At 37.3% G+C, this 21,684-nt stretch overlaps 2 protein-coding genes across 5 annotated transcripts in view; both read right to left on the minus strand.

Annotated features, from left to right (window-relative positions):
* hyou1 (hypoxia up-regulated 1) overlaps window positions 1-880 on the minus strand; it is a 28,322-nt gene extending 27,442 nt beyond the window's left edge. Inside the window, exons 1-2 of one of the 3 annotated variants that reach the window (XM_077546611.1) lie at window positions 777-880; window positions 158-358 (exon numbers count right to left, since the gene is read on the minus strand). The gene's annotated coding sequence lies outside the window, so the exon portion shown is untranslated. Of the gene's footprint in view, window positions 1-157; window positions 394-776 lie in introns of those variants that run through there. The other 2 variants (XM_077546610.1, XM_077546609.1) reach the window with 2 other exon arrangements.
* A 1,634-nt stretch (window positions 881-2,514) lies between these two features.
* vps11 (VPS11 core subunit of CORVET and HOPS complexes) lies at window positions 2,515-21,515 on the minus strand. Of its 2 annotated transcripts, none has more exons than XM_077547026.1 (16): window positions 21,422-21,515; window positions 19,837-19,994; window positions 19,616-19,751; window positions 19,372-19,535; window positions 19,060-19,295; window positions 17,415-17,607; window positions 17,126-17,277; window positions 16,808-16,994; window positions 16,577-16,720; window positions 13,416-13,616; window positions 12,667-12,828; window positions 9,635-9,768; window positions 7,422-7,624; window positions 7,161-7,332; window positions 5,221-5,443; window positions 2,515-2,891 (listed from the first exon to the last, which is right to left on the minus strand). In XM_077547026.1, exons 2-16 carry the CDS (start codon window positions 19,981-19,983, stop codon window positions 2,727-2,729), a joined length of 2,619 nt encoding a protein of 872 aa, XP_077403152.1. In that variant the 5' UTR covers window positions 19,984-19,994; window positions 21,422-21,515; the 3' UTR covers window positions 2,515-2,726. The 2 variants fall into 2 exon arrangements, with proteins under 2 accessions (XP_077403152.1, XP_077403151.1); XM_077547025.1 differs by lacking the exon at window positions 21,422-21,515 and adding an exon at window positions 20,580-20,790 and having other exon boundaries at window positions 19,837-19,981.
* Window positions 21,516-21,684: the final 169 nt, after the last annotated feature.

Raw genomic sequence — 21,684 nt, forward strand, 5'->3', positions numbered from 1 at the left:
CGTTAACATTCCCATTTAATACCGTACAAACTAGCCGCGCCATGTATTAATTAACATATTGCTGCATAAAAATGGTAGCGATTAGAAATTGACAGCATGCTCTTAGCTAGCAGTGCAATATAGATAGAACTGCTTGACTTGAACATCGTGAACTTACCGTTCTTCAGGTTATACAAATGCGGAAGGGCCTAACACCACACTACCCTCTTTCGTGTTTTTCTTCCGATAGTGTGCCCACTTCAATTATTAAGAGGCTCTGGCTTTTAAGAGGGGATCGTTTTAGCCCTGCTTATCACCGGCTTTCCTTCATCAGTCGGGCCCGGAACGCGGCGTCACCTCATTGGATCCACTGAAGTCGCTGCTGGCCGGGAGACACACACAAAAAAAAGAAAAGAAGATCAAGCCAAAAACATTGGTATATACTATTTCCGGTTTTGTACTACCAAATGTTTTCGTGCAATGTAGTGTAGGCCATTCAATTGCATAATTATGCGTTTTATTACAGCATTTATTTTTGACGAATAAAATTGAATCCAATATTAAAAGCAGACAAACTTTTGACATTTGTAGTTAAATAATTTTGACCCTGCAACTGAAAATAGTTCTTACTTAGCACCATGGCAATGTGAATATACATTAAATGAATAATGAAGAGTGATAATTGAATATATGTTACATGTATAATAAGAATAGAAAACCGTTCACAAATGAAAGCCTTCTATTTCGTTTGTTGGGGGAAACTGTTTACGGTCTTAATTTGGAAGAACACTTCTTACCATCCGACAAGTACCTTGACGTCATAGAAGAGTTGCTTTGCAACGACCCTGCATTCAAGACCCAACCCTCAAGGTCTACGCACAATCTGGTGATTGGTCCACGTACTGTGAAAAAAACGTAAACACAGGCAGTTGGTCCACGTTCAGGAACTTTGAAATAGCCTACGTTCCTAGCTCATTGCTCCTCAAAACATTGAAAGCCACCCGGAAGTTGTTCTCAAGCTGCCAGGGTCTCGACTGTCTAAAGCTGCATTCGAGCAAGGTGGGAAATCGGAATTTCCCAATCGGATTGCACCAGTTCCGGAATCAAAGCGTTCTAGGTTAATAATAAAAAGCAAATATGCCAGATTATGATAAATTGTTTGTTGTTCTGGTTCATCACAATAACACGTTGACCTCCAGTAAACTTTTTATTTATTTATTTTTTTTAAATATATAATTTACATAAAGGAATATTGTCATGCAGGGAGCCAGTACAAATCATGTTACGTGAAGTTATTTCGAATGACATTAACAATAACAATGAATGGCAATTTTTTGGTCACGGTCTGCCTCCATGGAGGTCACCATTGCCGAGTGTCGTCAGATTGAAGTCAGGATCTTCTCCCCTTCTTAACTTCAACCATTACAATTGCATCATTCTCCAAAGAGAGCAAGCGGATTTCAATACTTCCGACTGGTAACACCCACACGTGCGATCGATTGATCAATAATCTAGAATTTTGAAAAAATATTAAATTGACCAAATTGCGACCTATGTTGTTTTAGCCTAACGCCAGTGATATGCATGTAGCCTGCTTTATATCCACATACAAAATACTAAAACATGCAGTTTCTGAGTACATTTATTTGTCCCGAGACACATTATATATATATATATATATATATATATATATATATATATATATATATATATATATATATATATATATATATATATATATATATATATATAAACTAAGAGGGGAAAAAATTGCTTAAATAGTTTTTAAAATATCTTGTCTGGAGTGCAACCCTAAAATGCTATTTTTCTATTGCCCCACCCCCTAATTAACCAAATTGAATCTCATTTAAAACAAAAATGTATGATTACATTTTTTTTGGTTTCATCGCTGTGTCTTGTAACTGGATTTTTTTTTTTAATAAACATTTTTTTTTAAATATTCATGGAACGTGCGTCCCACAACATGGATGCAACCCTCTTGCCATAACTTTTTTTTTTAAACATGCAAAGAAGAAAGCTGTGAATCAGATGATACACTGGACTTGACATCATGGAACAGTTTTCCAAAATAATAGGTAGCGCAAAGTGTCCTCTCTTCTATTTTTTTATTAGCTGTTTTGTTACCATTTGTTCCCCCCACCCATCTCTTATGTTTCACACCAATTCAACAAATTGCCTCCTGCAGCCACATCCAGGGAGGTCAGCTACTGTCTCGAGGATCTTAAATTTCTGAATACGTCACAGGAACATCAAGCTGCTTGGAGATGGCTTTATAGCCTTTACCTTTAACATGCTTGTCTATAATTTTCCATCTAATATTTAGAGCAAACTTGATTTTTGCTTCCTCAGGTCCATGTTCAGTGGAGTACACTACACACACTGGAATCCAGTACAATATATTATAATAAATGTACATCTTTTGCCCCAGTTGACGCACAAATTAGGCCTTCACAGAAACCAGTTTCACAGATGTTTGCTGTTTGTTGCCTGAAACCATGTCAAAGACTACATAGATATGCTGAATTATTTATTGCATCGCAAACCAGACAAGAGACGAGCGTAAGTTCCTGACAACTTAGTGATACAAACAAGTAAATGAGATCAATGCAAAATTGTGTTCAATGCAGCAATAGACATGCTTGAGAAATATTGCAGACGTGAGATGCACATAAATACAGTTAACCACAGACAAGATTGTAACCACAAATACACTGTAGGTATGTCTTCTAGCAGTTCCTCTTGGTACGGATGAGAAGGTCTCTCTGCAAATTCACTTCTAGATTCCCAACAGGTTTGCTGCCAGGTGGGTCCGTAAGAAGAGTGAGTTTGTTAAAAACTCCTCGGCCAAAGTAGTCAGCCACAACAGAGAATCCATCATGAGAGCTCTGTAACTGAAAATCAAAAGAACGAATGAGGGGTTAGATTTTCCCACGACATAGCAACCATAGAAGACACCATAACATTATAAACATATTTTTAAAAGTCTTGATGACACAAAGGTAAAAACATATATCAACTAGCCAAGCAAAAGTGCCCACCACAACAATATTGTATACATGTTTTAACACTTAATCAAAGGATCTTCAACGGGGTGCAAATTAAATTTGAAAATGTAAATAATGGAAGAGATTTATATAAATAATTGTTGTGGGAATGCTGAACAACAAGTTATTTTTTCGTTTATCATACAACTCCAATTAATAATTAGTATTTTTCACATAATTTATCTTTCGATTTACTTAAGATTTCACAAGCGTTCAGCATTCCCACGCAATTTCTGCAGAAATTGCACTTTGTCTTATTGCACATTGGTATTTATGTGGTAATGAGTTGCGGCTGTGTCTGTAATTATTGTGAGAAATAACTAATATGATCAGTGTCTGATGAATCGAATAATTAATAACTATTCATTTTTAATAACTATGGCTGTTACTAACAAATCATTTTAGAATTGATTATCCTATTGAGTACAAATGGTCCCTCACTACTTCGTGGTTCAACTATTGCAGATTCGCTCTACCGCAGATTTTTATTTGGGTCCATAACCTCGGGTTGTACCTTGATATTTCACTGTTTATTTAGAGATTATCATCCTGCAACCCTGCAAATATCCCGATCTTTAAGTCTTTGTCTGCCATCGTCAGGTATTCCCGTCAACAACATCCCTAACGTATAGTGCCACCGACGGGAATTCCCGTAAACTACTTTTTTTTTCTTTTTTTTAATGGTAATTGCCAGAAGGACGCCAGCTGTGCTCTCAGTATGAAGCTGATCATGTACTATATTGATGAACTATGGCCACTAGATGGCAGTGACGACTCTTTTGAATAAAAAGTCACAATTTCGATTTTGTAAATTTTTTTGTAATAATTAAGAAATGCTAATTGATTATTAAAAATATAAATGATCAAGCAACAGAATTCCTGAGTAAAACAATAACAAAAGTCACAGCTCTGTGAGCTAGAGTTGATCACACTGACTGATTGGTCATTATTTAGATCAGTCACTCCCAAGGCAGTGGCAGCAAATGCATGGCTGTCATTCAGTCAGTGGCAGAAAATGAGGTGACGGTCAAACTGCGCTGAAATGCTTTGCGTCGCGATTAAACAATTTCACAGAAATGACAGATCGTCAGCCCTGCAAATCTTCGTACAATATTAATATTGTCATATCGCCCACCCTTACTACAGAGTGGAGATTCACTACTTACAAGATATGACAAAACGTAATGGCTGGAGATGTCCGGTTAAACATTAGTAAAGACCTCACACCTCCTCCTATTCGAGTACTGACCATTGAGCTAGTGGTCCGGAATAATAGCTCATTGGTCAGCACTCTGTGCTCCAAAACCAGAGACAGGTGGCAGCGCAGGTTTGATCCCTAGTGGAATGAATTCCACCGGTGAAATAAATAATGTAATGATAACATCTAGTTATAAAATAAATTATAGATTTGTATACAGTCCAGCCCAAAAGTTTGGACACTCCTTCTCATGCAATGCATTTTCTTTATTTTAATGACTATTTACATTGTAGATTCTCACTGAAGGCATCAAAATTACTAATGAACATGTGGAGTTATGTACTTAAAAAAATGTTGAAATAATTGAAAACATGTTTTATATTCCTTCAAAATAGTCACTCTTTGCTCTGATTATTTTTTTCAGTATTGAAGGAGTTCCCACAGGTGAGAATGACAAGAGTGTGCAAAGAAGTAATCAGAGCAAAGGGAGGCTATTTGGAAGAAACTAGAAGGTAAAACATGTTTTCAGTTATTTCACCTTTTTTTTTTTGTTTAAGTTCATAACTCCATGTGTTCATTCTTAGTTTTGTTGCCTCCAGTGAGAATCTACAATGTAAATATTCATGAAATTAAAGCAATTGACATTGACACTGATTGTGTGTGTAAACTTTCAGCCTGTACTGTATATACCGATATGTGTATATATACACATACAGTATATGTGTATGTACCTCAATGTGTTCCTAAAAATGGGCATGGACGCACAATTTGTAGTTCAATATCAGGAAATATGTCAAACCGTCCTTGTAAACTACACCAAAAAGTACCATAGCACTGTATATTTGTATGCAAAAAAAATCTAAATGTGGTTTCATTTGCAATGAACAAGGTCATGTTGCATTTACTGTATCTACTCCACTTAGTGTGGTGGTTAGCACAACTTATTTTTCTCTCTTAAGTTTATTGCAGCGGTGTTACCTGTCTATTGAAGTGATCATGCAAGTCACGCTTCTGGTCCTGGGCACGTAGCATGTCCATTACTTTGCGGTTTTCTGGAGCACATGTCGGGCACTCGGCCTCGTTGTCAGCATAACTTTCAAAGCAGTGTTGGTGAAAGGAGTGGCTGCACAGGAAATGAACGGAGGGCAGCTCCAAGGGACTGTTGCACATGTTGCACTTGGTCTTCTGGAATATTTTGGCACTGTGGGTATTTTTTGATTTGGAGTTACAGTTAGTAAGGCAGTTTCAGACTTTTCTGGTTATCAAACAGGTTGTTTGGGAGACTTGGCATGTAGAATCGATAAATGTTGGGCATGCCACACCATACTTGAATTATTACTTCCATTTCATGCAGTATTAATATGTTTAAAACAAATGTATCCAACCCTTCAACTTTTATTTTACATACATTAAGTATGAATAGCCGTTGGTCAGTACTTTGGATGGATAGATGGGTTGTAAGCGCAAATTAGGGGTGTCAAAATTAGTGCCTTCCTTTAACGCCACTAATTCTTTTAATGTGCGATTAATGACCGCCCCTTACTTATAATGCCTGTACTGGGGGAATTCCAGTCGCACGTCAAAATTTAGCACTATATTTGTGGAGACTGGGTCAACTTGTATTTGACAATTTTAAAAACTGCAGAAAGAAAAATGCACTGAGCTCTCACCAACGTCTTACAAATGCAATTATGCCGTCTAGTGGCAGAAAAATGACCATCACACAAATCAATATCACATTCATTTTTTACAGTACAGTACATCTTTTTAATTTTAACTAAATTTTATGAATTATGAAATTAGTATATTAATGACAAAAAAAATTGTGATTAATCGTAAGTTAACAACTTAAGCCATATAATTAACTCATTCAGCCCCAGTCATTTTCACTGAAGCAACCCCCTTTGCTCCCGGCTGTTTTACTGTTTTGTGATTGATTTTGAAAGTCTCATAGAATATTGTGTTTTATTGCTATAACAACATCAAACCTACCAAAAAAAAAGATTCAAGTCTCTTCTTTCATCAGAAAAAAAGTATACTTGTATCTGTTTCCATTTTGCAGCAATTAGCATTAGAATATAACTAAGTTTCATCATTAGTCACAAATCTGTTTAGAACTTTGGGTAAATGAGCTTTTTGCAACATGGTTGATCTCTTATACTATGCTGCCACCTGCTGGCCGTTTTTATAATTACTACCATTGCTTCACCCGTTCTCTGCAGTTCAGAGGCTGCATCAAAGCCTTCGTATGCTCTAGCATAAAAAAACAACAACATAAAAACATATATATACGTCTTTGGGACCCACAGTTTTAAAAAGATTTGTGAATAATGAAGACATTTTGCTATATTCTAGAGTTAATTGCTGCAAAACGGAAACAGAAATATATATTTTTTCCTGATGAAAGAAGAGACTCGAATCTTTCTTTTGGTAGGATCCATGTTTTTATAGCAATAGAACACAATATTCTGTGGGCCTTGCAAAATCAGTCAAAATCCAGTAAAACAGCCGGAAGCGAAGGGGGTTGCTTCAGTGAAAATGGCTGCAAGTGAATGAGTTAATCTTTACGGAGAGGCTTGCTTTTCTTTTCATATGCTGGACTGATAGAGAACACCTAGCCGCCAGCCTAGTCTCAAGTCCCTAGTTCTGCCTCTGGCTATAAGCGTAGAAAATGCTGTACTCTTTATTGCACTGCCGGGTGAGCAGTGGCACATTTGAATGAGTGATTTTAACATGTACTTAGAAGAAAATTAACATCTGCTGACTTCTAAAGCTTGAATGACAATCCCAACAGAGGACACTAGCTATTATGTTGCATATTAGTACAATTGATTTCAAGAGAAAATTTTGTATTGAAACCCCACAAATTGAAGTTCAAAGTATCATGGAACTGATTGTGGAGAGTTTAAACAACCCACCTTGTCTTGAGCTCCTGGATCTCAGAACGAAGGTGAGCAGTTTCTTCGCGATATTGGTGTATTTTATGTTCGTCATCCGCAATTTGTCGGCTCTCCCTCTGCAACTTGTTGATCAGGTAGTCTTTGATAACAGATAGGGTTGCTGTCGAGTTGTGTGCCAGTGTCTGCACCACTATAAACACAGAAATAAAGCTCTACTGTTTTTTATTTTTATTTAAATGGGTATGATATATAAAATGCTATACACATTTTGAAAAATACCAAGTAAAGGAGGCATCAGGTTATTTTGGTCAATGTGACGCAAAACTTCACTGATATAGGCCTTGCAGTCTTCTTCTTTTCGGGCAAAGTAGCCCAAAGCTTGTTCCCACAGGCAGCCTTCCTGGTCCCCGTAACATTTACAAGCTTCAACCACTTTATCATACACCTCATTCTGCATGTGGTAGTGCATAATCTGTTGGTACCTGTAGAGGGAAAAAAAGTAATGGTCACATACCTGTATTTATTATTTTAAAATTGTGACAAAGACCAGAGGTGGCAAATCTAGGTCCAGAAAGTAAAAACCGTGCCACAGTTTGGCTTTAGCCCCAGGTGCTAGCTAGCTAACTCCCATGGTGCTTGTTTACCCGCTAGGGAGTTAGCTAGCCAGCTAGCTGGTTAGCACCCTGCCACAGTTTGGCTTTAGTCCTAGGTGCTAGCTAGCTAGCTAGCTAGCTCCCTGGGTGCTTGTTTACCTGCTAGGAAGTTAGCTATGAGGGGCTAAAGCCAAATTGTGGCAGGGTTTTTACTTTCTGGACCTGGATTTGCCATTTCTGACTAGGACCGAAAAATTGTGAAAATGTGGGAGCAATTGAGATGTCATGTACCGGTAATCATTGTAATATGGTTAAGTAATAAGTTCTTTGACACAGGTAGCTTTGACAATTTGATCAAATTAACCATAAAAAAATATATACGATACGATACGATACGATATACTTTTATTTTCCCCGTGGGGAACTTTTTCCAGGACTCCGTCCAGCTGCAGTTTACAGTAAAGAGAAAACAACAGAATAGAAAGAGATAAAATTAAATAAATTAGAAGTGCAGCAATAAGTAGAAGACTTCCCAGAAGTCTTCACAGAAGTGTACATGTGTAGAGAAGTACATACATGAGGACTGCACATGAGGACTGCATATATATATATATATATAAATACTTTGATTATAAACAGATACTTAAGGTTACATTTGTTTGATCAATTAATTTCAAACACATAAGTGGGGAAACTAATACAAAAAAGTAATTGTTTAAGGGGCAAATACTTTTTCATGATAATATATTTACCACCAAAGATTTTAAATATTATTGTTTTGCATCATCTAAAAAGAGTGAATTTGAGATAAGATTGGTTAAATCCTTAAAATCCTTGAGAATTATTATCTAGTGAAGCATCTAATGCTTGCTGTAATTAGTAATATCATTGGACACTTTTGCTGTAATTAGCAATAACATTGTTGAACATTTTATATAGCTTACCTTTTCATTCAACCACTTCTATAATCACATATTGTTAACTCTTTTACCACCCAAAATTTTACTAAATTCACAGGGCGTCACTGAAAAAAAAATATTAGTGTTGATGTTGTGCAGAAAATCTTTTCACAAAAAGCTTGTTTTCTCCTTAATTTTTCTATTTTCGCTTGATGACACTCCAATTACTTATTTTCAAATGGTGATTACTAATTAGGTAGAAACATAATTTTTCTTTCCAATGAAAGAATGGAATCCAATCATTTATATGGTACTATATTTATGTAGTCATAGCACACAATATTCTGTTTTTGTGCCTTAAATGATGAGTGAAAATGCTCAAAACCGGCTGGCACTGTCGGGGTTGTTTTTTGGTTAACATTAGGCAGTAAAAGAGTAAAAGTCATTTTCCACTTTATCATATCGTCGACTGTATGTCCATTTTTGTAGTTATTTTTTAATTAATTTTTTTTTACATTTTACGTATAGGGTGTGAAACTGAATGCAGACATCACAAAAACATTGGACATAAGTGTTTTTCCACAGGACAGTGACGATATGTTTTATGTTAAAATAGCAAATATTTATTAACAATTATGATTATTACACATTTACCATTCACTTATTTGGGACAATTTACAACATAAAATGTGGCATAAAATGCTTAATCATTAACTGATTCTTACAAACTCATTTTATTTGTGGTACAAATCTCTTTCCAAAGATAGCCTCTATTTTGATATATAGATGGTTTGGATTCTCTTTGTATCGTACCCACATCATGTAACGTCTAAGTTTTGGACAAGTGTGATACTAGTTGGGCCCCCGGGTGCATGTCTAATGGTCCAAGGAATGCTCAGGGAGTTTGACGCGTCTTAAACCAGGGGGAACATTGGTTAGGGCTGTTTTGCTACATTAACACTCATTTTCATGGGTAGTCTGTGCGCCGACTTTTACTTACAGTTTGCCTTTCTCATACAGGTAAAGGACACCCTCTTTAAAATTGTGCATCTGACAGAGGACCAGGGCTTTATCAAACACAGTATTGTCACTCCTGAGGAGTGACAAGGATTCACCCTGCAGGATCTTTTTTCTCTGCAAAAAAATAATGTTAATAACAAAATAAGAATAAGATGATTATCAAGTGCATTTCAACTAAAATATATATAGATTTTTTTTTTAACTCATTCAAACCTAAAAACGGGCCTGCACTCCCAAAAATGTATTCATACGGTTTGTTTGATACAGAAAGAAGGCTTTGATGCAGCCTCTGACCTGAAAAGGACGCTTAAAGCAATGGTAGTTATTACAAAAACGGCCAGCAGGTGATAGCAGAGCATAAAAAATCAACCAGGGCCATGTAGCAAAAAAGCTCTTTTCCCCAGTCAAAATCCAGTAAAACAGCCGGGATCGAAGGGGGTTGCTTCAGTGAAAATAACTGGGAGTGAATGAGTTAATAAAGAAAACATTTCTCCACAACAGACCCTGTCAAACATAAACATGGGTACTGTACAGTAGTGTACAGGTAGGTAGGCAGTGGGCCAAGGCCACATTTATCTGCTTTAGTTTTTGAAAATAATTACCCCCAGTGAGAGAGGACCCGCATCTTTCAAGTTTGAAATCTTTTTTTGTTGTTGTTAATCAGATTTTGTCTGTCACATTTTCCCCAAATCAGGTTAGAAAGTTTGTTAAATTTGCAGGCAAACGCAGCAGCTACAATGTCAGTTGAAGATAAGCTACAAATCACGTTATGTTATTGAGCCAATCAGGCGTAAATATTCAATAGCTGTTGGTCCCATAACAGTCAGCTGATGGTGGAGAGTGGACAGAGCGAAACATTATATGAAATATCGACCAAAAGAAGCTGCTTCAATGTTTGCAGTGAAGCAAAAATTATGTTGGAAAATGCTACTTGCTGCAAAGTTTGGCGATGATTATTACGAGTAAAGTTAGCCTCCCCCATTAGGTCTTGTTGATCGATTAAGCACGAGAAGCTCGAGACCTGAACCTACGTGTACTGCACTTCAATATCGCTCAAATTAATATTATCAACGATGAACATCAATATTATCAAATGAGCACCACTGGGTGTTGTTTGCTGCTCTCTTTTTTCCCGACCCACCAATCTCATAGACAAACTTCAAGACTTGAGCAACTCTGGGCAAGGTTTGTAAGTGTAGACATACTGTATTATTTTAATATAAAAAAATAAAAAAATAAGTTTTTATTAGCCTCATTACATCATCATTTTACCAGCGCTTATTAAAACAGTACAATTTACTATTATATAGAACAGACAATAGATTCATATTTAACACAATTACTTGTATGGCCCTAGGTATGCAGTCCAGGCTATACGTGGGTATATGGTGTATACTCACTCAAGGATGGTGGAGCCATGACCCGCCCACCTGTGCCTCTAATTGGCTGGTACTCGCTGCCTTTGCTGATTAGATTGGGTAACTTTAAGCATGAGGACTGATGAGCCAATGAGAGGCAGAGTTGGGCTGGTCATGACAAGGAAAATATTGCTAATAGGGCAGGTGCCCGTGCCGCAGTTGATTGACAAGTCACTCCCAGTCTCCTTGAAAGATGTGTGAATATTGAAAATGAGAGAAAGGCAGAATAAACGTCTTTTAGGTTAGTGGCACATATCCAGATTAGATTGAGTGCAATTTCTGGAGAAATTGTGTGGGAATGCTGAAAGCTGAATGCTAATAGCGGAATGTTAAGATTTGAATGCATGTGGAATGCCTATGAAGAAAATTGAGGGATAAATGATGAAATTATGACCTCCTGGTTACTGGACAATGCACTTTACTAACTGTGCCAACGAGCAGCATCAGACACCCGGTAATAATGTTAAGTTATATGTATGGAAGTGGGCGTGCAAAGTGGGACTTCAATGTATGTCCCATTGGAAATGAATGGGGAAAAGTTAATATTTAACGTTAAATTGTGTGAATAATGTAAGTAATGTGTTATCAGACAATATATACCCCGGGAGGCGTGACTTTTTGAAGCAAGTTGAAATTTGAACAGTGTAAAATCAAAAGTATTATGTGGGAGTTATTACGTGGCAAAAAAGTGTGGAGAACAAAAATCACAATAACATGCATTCAATGAGGACATATTTCTTAGGTAAGTTTTAAGGTGCTTTCTAAATGAATCATTGTTTTAAACTACTGGCCAACCAGTTGATCGCGAACTGTTCTGAAGTCGACAGTGAGAGGTGAAGGGGTGGGGAAAAAAACATTTTGTGTGTGCGCGTGTGTGTTCTTATTGTTATTTATTATCGTATTTTTTAATTTTAGTTCATGGGAAGCGCTCTGTGTTCCCACACTAGAGCCCTAGTCGCGTCTAAATTAGAATGTTAGCCAAATTACTTAGCCCTAACCAACCTATATGATCTAGTATAATTTTATAGTAGCTAGGTTGGAAGAGAAATAGCTCAAGATTCAGCCTAAAACAATATTTAGGTCTAACCAGAGTATTTTTCATTATTTTTGTTCATTAAATATTGTTCTATAACATATTATTCATATGTTTGTCTCATGATAAATACATTTTACATTCAATGTCTTCAGCTATGAGAAATAAAGAATGGCCGGTGAAGTGGGAGGCGGTGGTGTGAATGATAGCACTATTTTAAGTTAAACTTTCGATAGCCCATATAAAATAATCCAACCGGTGACCTGGCAAAAAAAAACAACACAAAACTATTTCAAGGCGTATAATTGGACAATAACCACAACGTTGATTATCGCTTCCCGCACAAAGTTACTGATAAATAATTTGCAAGAGCTAAGAGTTCCAACAATTTTTGTTTCATTTGTTGAAAACTGAAGATGACCTTAACCAAAGACGAAGTCCTCACTCGGCAGGGATTATCTAAATACACAAAATCGACCTTTGGCCCACCGCTTAATAATTGCAAAATGTAAAACAAAAACTGTTTATAACTGTCCATAACTTTGGTTGTGTTGCTCTGACCTCAGGATCCTGTTCATGCGCCCAGTCTTGCAGTCGGAGCTCAAGCAGTGTGTCATAAACTCCTTGTGGGGAATTGGGATCCACCTCAATCATGTGCTCTAGGTAGGCTTTGAGCTCCCGAGGGTTGTTGGCAAAAATTGGAATGAATTCCTCAGAGTTGGCCTGAAAACAAAATACACAGGTGGACAAAATTGTTGGTACCCTATTAATATTGTTATTATTATTACTATTACTAATAATAATACTAATGACAACAAAATACAAATTTAATGAAAATTAGGCAATGAAAATCAGACATTGCTTTTGAATTGTGGTTCAACAGAATACTTTAAAATAAACTCATGAAACAGGGCTGGACAAAAATGATGGACTTTGCTTTGGGGTGGGACTTAGCATAAACTAAACGAGAATGATCTCAACTTTCCAATGATATACCATTGCGCTCCAGTACTCATTACATCATTATTTATAACATCATTACCACATATATGAATAGATATATGAACTGCTTAAGCTTCTTATGTACCTTTGATACAATTATGATTTCTGAACACTCTACAATGTTTATTTCATTTTAACTTGTTTTTTATTTAGTTTTATTAATGTATTTACATTTTTAGACATTGTTTGATTTATCAAGCTATGTAGCTGTTTGCATGATAGATTGATTAATAAGTGCAGGCAAGAAACGGTGACAGGTGACCGCCCATTGCCCAGCAATCAGAAGAACACGGACACTGCCCACCAACCTTGTTGAGCAGGTTCCTCTCTAAGTGGCTGTCAATTTCAGCAGTGTCCCCACTTGGGTGGTAGTTGGTGCACAGGCCCTTCAGAAGCATTGTTGTACCTTCAGGAATATGATGCATTAATGTCTTGCCATAACGTTTCATGTTGCTTTCAGCTTGTTCAAAAGGTAGGCGTCCAATGTAGCGCAACCCTTCCTCATAGTTCTGCATTTTGGAAGAAACAATATGAAATGTAAGTGAGCACTAAATACTATGTGAAAACCTGTATGGCAGTATTTAAACACACGCACGCACGCACGCACACAAGATGCATTTTTTAACAAAATCAAGCTTATGTCTACAAAAATGAAAATTGAGATATTCATGTATTTTATTTCTACACTTACTTTGCGCACGCACATGCACACGCACGCGCACACAAGATGCTTTTTCACAAAATCAAGCTTGTCTACCAAAATGAAAATTGAGATATTCATGTATTCTAATTCTACACTTACTTCCCCTTACAATAGTATATTATATTGTGGTAGCTCAAAAATTTACAAAAATACAGCAATATCAATGTTGCCAGGTCAAAATCCCTAGTTTTGAGCAAACGCGTTTAAAGTTTTGGTCATTGCATCTTTCAAAGGTCCATAGCAACCAGTACCTTAGGAAAAGCATATTGACCCTAACTTTCAGGAACTGTTTAAAGACCACTAAAAAGTCAATTCCAATAACAGGTAAGGACATCATCTGAGATCTCAAACCTTTAAAATCTCAGGAAAATGGTCGCATTGTAATGGAAAAAATTGTGATTTTGGCCTCAACCCCTGAACAACTTTGAAGTTCCCATTAAGCAAACAATTAATCTCCTGAGGCATACATATATTTATATATATACACTGTATATAATGAGGTCAAATTACCAAAATGGGAAATTCCACCTCAGATCACAGAGAAAAATACAGAGGTGGCAAATCCAGGTCCAGAAAGTACAAAGCCTGCCACAATTTGGCTTTAACCCCTGATGCTACTAGCTAGCTAGCTCCCTAGCAGGTAAACGAGCACCATGGGAGCTAGCTAGGATCCTAGCTAGCTAGCACCTGAAAGTAAAAACCCTGCCACTGTTTGGCTTTAACCCCTGATGCTACCTAGCTAGCTAGCTCCCTAGCAGGTAAACAAGCACTATATGGGAGCTAGCTAGCTAGCACCTGGGGATAAAGCCAAACTGTGGCAGGGTTTGTACTCTTTGAAACCCCACTTCTTCCAATTTTAGTGGAATTTAAGAGTAATTCATAGCATTGAATGACAATATTTCAAATTTCAGCTTATCAACGGTTGCAGAGATATTGCAGGGTAGACTAGACTGTGGCCATTCTAAGGCACACCTGTGCGATAATCATGCTGTCAGTGTCTAATTAGCATCTTAATATGCGACACTGGTGAGGTGGGATGGGTTATCTAAACAAAGTAGAAATGCTCACAAACACAGATTTAGACAGATTTATGAAGGCCCAGGGTTCACCAATTCTGGTCCTCGAGGTCCGGAGTCCAGCAGGTTTGAGATGTTTCCGCTTCCCAACACCCCTGATACTAAAGATCAGGATCTTTATCAGGCATACTGATGAGCTGACTATATGAATCAGGTGTGCTAGTGGGCGGAAACATCTAAAACCTGCAGGTCTCTGGACCTCGAGGACCAGAATTGGTGAACCCTGAATTAGTCACATTATCGGCCGGGCCCGATCATCAGGGCCGATAATTGGCATTTGGACAAATATCAGTATTGGACTTTTTAAACAAATCTGACAACTGATAATAGATCCATTTAAAACTGTGTTAACCTCAGGGAACTATTTATTTTAAATTTTCAGTTAACTTTACAAGAGATGGTGCTGACCCTAGGAACTCTCTGCATCTTTTGTAAAACAAAGATACAGACGCTCCCCTACTTACGAACATTCGAGTTGCAAACAACGGTACATACGAACATTTCTGCGCGTACAGTATGTCGAAAAATGTTTGGAAAGAAATGCTGTAAGTTAGATTTTGTATTGCGCGTAGTGCTTCTTTCCGCCGCTAATACCGACGATTGGCGCTGTGAGAGCTCATTGGAGGCTGAGCAACGTGGCGAGGAGGAGGAGGAAGAAAACGCCGGTCCCCATGAAGCAGGAAATAACTTTTGAAGCCGATTCCAGCGACGACGTGATATAAAATCCTCCTCTTCCTCCTCCTCCATCATCTCCTTAAGCATCGAGTACATCTTCCAAAAGTAAGTTAAACTTCATTTTATTTATCTTATTACGTACATGTACATACTGTGTGTGTCTCTCTCGCTCTCTCTCTCTAACATACGTAGTACAGTACAGTACTGTACGTATTCTCTCCATTTTATTAAGTTTTATTCAGTACAAACCAATGCAGGTTACTTGTACAAGCCTTAAACATACTTATATAAACCTTCAATATACTTATATAGGCTTTAAACATAAATTATAATACAAAATATAGCACTGAAGCAACTTACGAACAAATTCACCTTACGAACGATCGTCCGGAACGTAACTCGTTCGTAAGGTGGGGAGCGTCTGTACATGAAAGTTTAACATTTCAGTAATTTTGACATTTTGGAAAAATGTATTTACTGTAGAAAACTATAGGGAGCGATGAAATGTACTTGTTTAATTTTTAAGTATTCAGTTTAAGACATATTGATGACCCTGGAAGCTCCCTAAAGTTTTTATTAGCAATTTAAAACATAGATAACTGTCAAAAGTTATTTTCTTTTTTTTTTCTTAAAGCATATGTTTATTTACTAATAAACATATGCTTTAAGACATTCCAACAAAGTGAAGAGTTGGAATTAGTTTTTTGTTTTTTTAATTGCCGCCAATATTTTTCCTTTTTACCGACATTGAATATCGACTCCAAATATCTGTTAGCAGTCTCCTTAACTACTAATAATTGGTATCGGTATCGGCCATGAAAGAAACATATTGGTCTATTTCTTACATTTGAGGGAAAAAGCTTTTTGTGTATGTAGAAAATTTGGGGGATTTTTGAGTCAACAAGCAAAAACAAAAGTATTGTTTAGATTTTTGTTTAGTCTAAGGACTGGTGAAAAGGGCTTTTTAAAAATAAGTATAGTAAATCTGAATATTGTTTTATAAATATATATTTACCTTAAGGTCTTCCAGTTGAATCTTTAAATACCACTCATGGTGCATGTGCTTTTCTGCCAAGAAAACTGCATGGCTGTGGTAGCCGGCCTGTCGAAGAACCTTAATGGCGATTTCAACATCAAAGTGAACCTCACTTTCGCTGCTCTATTGAACATACAATACATACCATAAAACATTTGCATTGCAGAATGAGACCCTTTTCCATTATTTCTCACATCTTCTCCTAGTCACCTTGATAAACTCTTCCAACTTCAAACTGTCCTTCAGCTTTGTGTAACAGTTGAGCAGCAGCGTGGTGTGGTCTGCGTTGGCCAGTGACTGCCTGTGCAATGCTTGGAGATAAGCTGTCAGGTTATGAATCCTCTGTGCATCGAGAAATTTCCTAATAACGTAAGATGGTTCTAGTTTTCCAATCGTGCTGTAGGAAAGAGATTCAAAAAACAAAAACAACTTTTACTCATTCAGAAATGTGGCATTTCCACCAATGGAATTTTTTTTTCAAATAAAAAAAATGAAATAAAGTAAAGTGACGCATAATCTAATAATTACCGAATATACTGCTGAATGGCACCATCATGGTCTCCCTTAAGGTAGAGGTGATCGCCATACTGTCTGAAGATCTCTGACAGTCCGTCACTGTCTAGATGCTGGCTTTTAGCCAAGTTTATAGCCATCACAAATAAATTCTTTTTAAAGAGCATCTATTGAAAGAAAGAGAAGATATGTTGGGACAGTCAAAAATCAGCCATTGAAATTCCTACTCCTCCTCCAGCAACACTACTAATGTGATGACACTCATCTAGCTTTAAAGTAAGTACGCATCGGTATTTAGACTTACTTCCAGCTTGGTCTGTGTGTCCTTCTCCTGGAGAATATGCATTTTACCATCTCTGGTGAGGACGTAGAAGGAGCCCCACTCAGCCACCACATCAATGACATCATCAAATAAGGCACTATAGGCAATGAACTTGTTATCCAAATCGTAGATGGTCAGAAGCTGTTTGTCTGATGGACTGTTACCAAACCTTGTCCTGTGTAGATATTGACACACCAACATGGATTTTTTTTCCGTCAAAGTAATAAAGATAGTATTTATTAAAACTGGGAAAATACTGAACGGATGCCAGCTATTGCCAGCTATTAACCTTGCCAGCAAGATGAATTCTCACGGTATTTGTGAGTTTACAAACTCCGGAGAATACATCTTGTACCGCTCCCGCTGATATGTTTGCAGCCGACCTTTTTTAGGTCGGACCAATCAGGTGTTGTTGAGGCAGGACGAAGCCAATTAGCGCTGATGGCAGGGGGTGGGGGGTAACAATCAAAACTATCAGACGAATGGATGCTGCAATTAATTATGTTCTCGCAGAATGACTCACTGTTTCCTTGTTGAATATGAACAGCAAGAGGTGTTTCGTGCATTTTTATCTGGTAAAGATGTTCGTGCCCCCCCCAGGACGAGATGGAAGACGATATTTTCATCTGCTGCCTTGATTGGTCAAAACAAATGTGAAAAGATGCTGCATCGTCTAATCAGCTCAAAGTATTTTTAACAGCAAGTCCCGCCTTTCCTGAACGGATATGCAGAGTGAAGTACCAGATTGATAATGTGAAGAACTCCCTCGTGTGAATCACAATTATCAATCTGGCTGGCTAGGTTAGCCAGCTATAGTGTCCAAAATGGAAAGGGAACTAGTAAGAAACAAGATTTCAAATGTACCTTGTAGCTGAGGCAAAACATACTCATGATAAAAAGGTCATATGATATAACATTTTATATAAACTGCAAAGCTCAAGACTAGCCTATGGAGGACCAAAAATAAATGAATGAATGACTAAAAGCAAAAAATAAAAATATACATTAAAAATATAATTCAAAAATTAAATAAAAAATGAATAAATATAAATGGAAATAATTATATATATAAATGAAAAATTTATTCAAAAATAAAAAAACAGATTTCAAAAAATAAAAATAGAAATAAATACAAAAATAAATATTCTCTCTATGCAAGCCGGCGAGACTTCCTTGTTTGCCGACCCGCTCTTTCTAGGCATTTTGCAACAGCGGAGCCCAACCCAAGTCACGCTTAGGACCGCCCTTTCATTTGAATAACATTTTGACCTGACAGAGCATCTGCAGCATGAAATAAATAAAAGTGAGAGCAGAACGTTTTTATTTATTGAGATTTAATTCTCTTTATATATTTATTTTTGTATTTATTTATCTTTTTTGAATCGCGTTTTTTATTTTTGTATTTATTTTTACTTTTATTTATGTATATATATTTTTTTCCTTTTGTTTTTATTTGTTTTGATATAATTTTTTAATTATATTTTTTACATCCGTTTTTATTTTCCCTTTTTTAAATTATTTATTTGTTTTTAATTTTGGTCCTCCATACTACCCATCCCTTATCTTTCTTTTACACCATTATTGTTTTACTTGGGTGAATATGAGTACTTATGGTTAGTGTTCTTACTTTGTATTTCTAATAACTAAAAAAAGGTATCCCCGATGCCAGCGGGCCAAAAGCTTCGTTCCATCAAAGGCAAAGCAGGGACCTCGTTCGTCAGGCTGGTAGAGATACACACATTCATCACCAGCCACAATAAACTGAGAATCCTGCGAAGGATCCGTGAGGGATGAGCAGCGCAGAGCACAACCGTGGGTATCCAGCTCTACTTTTGGATACTCTTTGACAGTCAGGGTGTAGCACTAATCAAAAGACAGAAGGTGATTGATATAGAAATTACCATCACATTAATATAGTTAATATTGTTCTCAGACTTACATGGACTTTCTCAAGCGTGGCAACATACAGATGAGTGACTTTAGCAACTTGACGGAAGGCAAGACCCGTGACTGGGATAGTTCCCTCATGCAGAGTCAACGTTTTACTGTGACGATCTCGAGTTATGTCACCTTTAGTCAGAACCACACTGCCATCTGTGAATCCTGTCAAGAGACACACACCTTTTAGACAGTACCACGGAAGCTGTAAGAGTCATACAGTCAAACATTTGTCAGCCACATACCAATAGCCATAAAGTTGAGGTTCTCATGTACACTAAGGCAAGAAACTTCTGTTGGTTTGTTGCCTGGAATAGCAGGGAAAATTCTTGTGCAGAGGGGACTTCCACTGTCTTTTTTGTCCAAGTTCCAGACTTTTACCTGAGAAGCAATTAGATTCAGTGGTTCAGTCATTCATTCTAATATATAGTACAGAGGCCTCATTTGTATGCAGTATAGTACTTACTAGAGGGTTTATTCCATGTTCGTCCTGCCCTACTGTAACAAGAATACTGTGCTGTTTCAGTTGGTAGATATGTGTTACTCGTAATTTATAAGCCTGAAAGGTTGTCAGCTGCAAGAGTCGCATCAGAAGCCAGATGTTGCCACCCATATGTAATATGGCTAAGGAAAAAAAATACACAAATGCAGTCTACGCTTAGTTAGCGTGTTACATTTACATCATCTTTTCACAATTTAATAACTTGTTTGCATTTCTGAACCTCAGTCCGTTTCGTCTACTTTCTAAAAATGGCTATGGACGCACAATTTGTACTGGCTCGGAATCAGAATCAGCACAGAGTGCCAACAGCTCCCGGAGCATGACCGATATTGATGTTGTGCCGTACAGAGAGTTGAGCAAGGAGGCGATAAAGTCAAACCATCCTCGCATGCAAAACAACTGTAACTGTGGCTGTGCATGTAGACTATAAAACATTTGGCAAGCAGCTATGGTGGTGAAGATTGTACCGTTTAGAAATGCAAAGGTGACACACCCAAACAAGTCAAGAACGTCGTCACATTTTGTCATCAAATAGCACTAAATAAGCTAATTGATATATGTTACATAGCTGTGGCTTGTCACCCTTCTTTGATAATTATTAGCGTATGCATCGTGGAAGGTGTGTGGCAACTATTTAAATTTTTGCTGTCGTTTTACGATTGCGTCTAGCCTAGCATAACAATCGCTGTCACCACTACTAATGAAGGATATCTCCAAGAACAATATGACCACGTCCGGAGTCGCAGGCCGATATTCCATTTGGAAGCATGAAGGTTTTCCCATTATCCGAAGGATCCTTAACTATGTCTTTGTCAAAAAATACAAACTTTCTCCACTGCAAAAATGCTGCCATAGTGTTCGTGGTCGTGCTAACACTCTACAGAACAAAACTGTCATGTGACAGCTCAATCACGTGAGTAAACCGGAAGTGTGGGCATTTAAAAAAAAACACTAAACTTTATTCATACAATCCTTTTGTTATATTAAAAAATGTGTAAGACTAAACATTCGCATTCGTAATAAACATTTTTGTGTTAATAAAATCGTTATATATTATTTGATTTGTTTAAATGTGTGAATTTAAAAACTAAGTACAAAGTCTTGTGACTGCAATTCAAATTTTTAGAAATAAAACAAAACTTATAAAATAAGAATTAAAGACAGAAATGAGAGGAAGTGAGAGGAATGAAAAAAGAATAGGAGAAGCCTATAAGCATATCATGCCCTACCCATCTGATAACATTACATTAATAACTGGTTGAATTATCGATCAATCAAACAAACAAACATTTATATAGCACTTTTCATACATAAACATGCATTCAAAGTGCTGTATAATGAACAACAATATAAAAAGAAAATCCCCTCTCCCCCCCACATCGATCTTTATGTCGTAGATACCACGGACTTCCGACTTTTCCGGCCACTGCTGGCCGCGTTCCAACACTCGCACCCCCACCCCAAACCGCGCCTATCGGCGGGAGCACGCAGGGGCGACTCAGCTCTCTGAAATGCTTCGGAAACTGAAACAGACACACTACATACTCACACCCGTCGACGGCATTGAGCAACGAAGGGGCACAAAGGCACAAGCGCAAGCACTGGGACGCGGAAAGCTCGCCTCCTCCTCCGTGGCATATACCCCATTGTCATTGCACATGCACAAGAGTACAGAGCTACGAAATTGGCATAAAGTTGCCCAACGCAGAACATTTTATTTCAAATCACTACAGTCACCTGTGGCAGAAAAATGAAACTGTACACTCTTTCTCACGTATACAATGTGCACATAACGTCACAACTGCAGACAGA

This window comes from Vanacampus margaritifer, chromosome 16 (assembly GCF_051991255.1).
Source record: "Vanacampus margaritifer isolate UIUO_Vmar chromosome 16, RoL_Vmar_1.0, whole genome shotgun sequence".
Taxonomy (NCBI): domain Eukaryota; kingdom Metazoa; phylum Chordata; class Actinopteri; order Syngnathiformes; family Syngnathidae; genus Vanacampus; species Vanacampus margaritifer.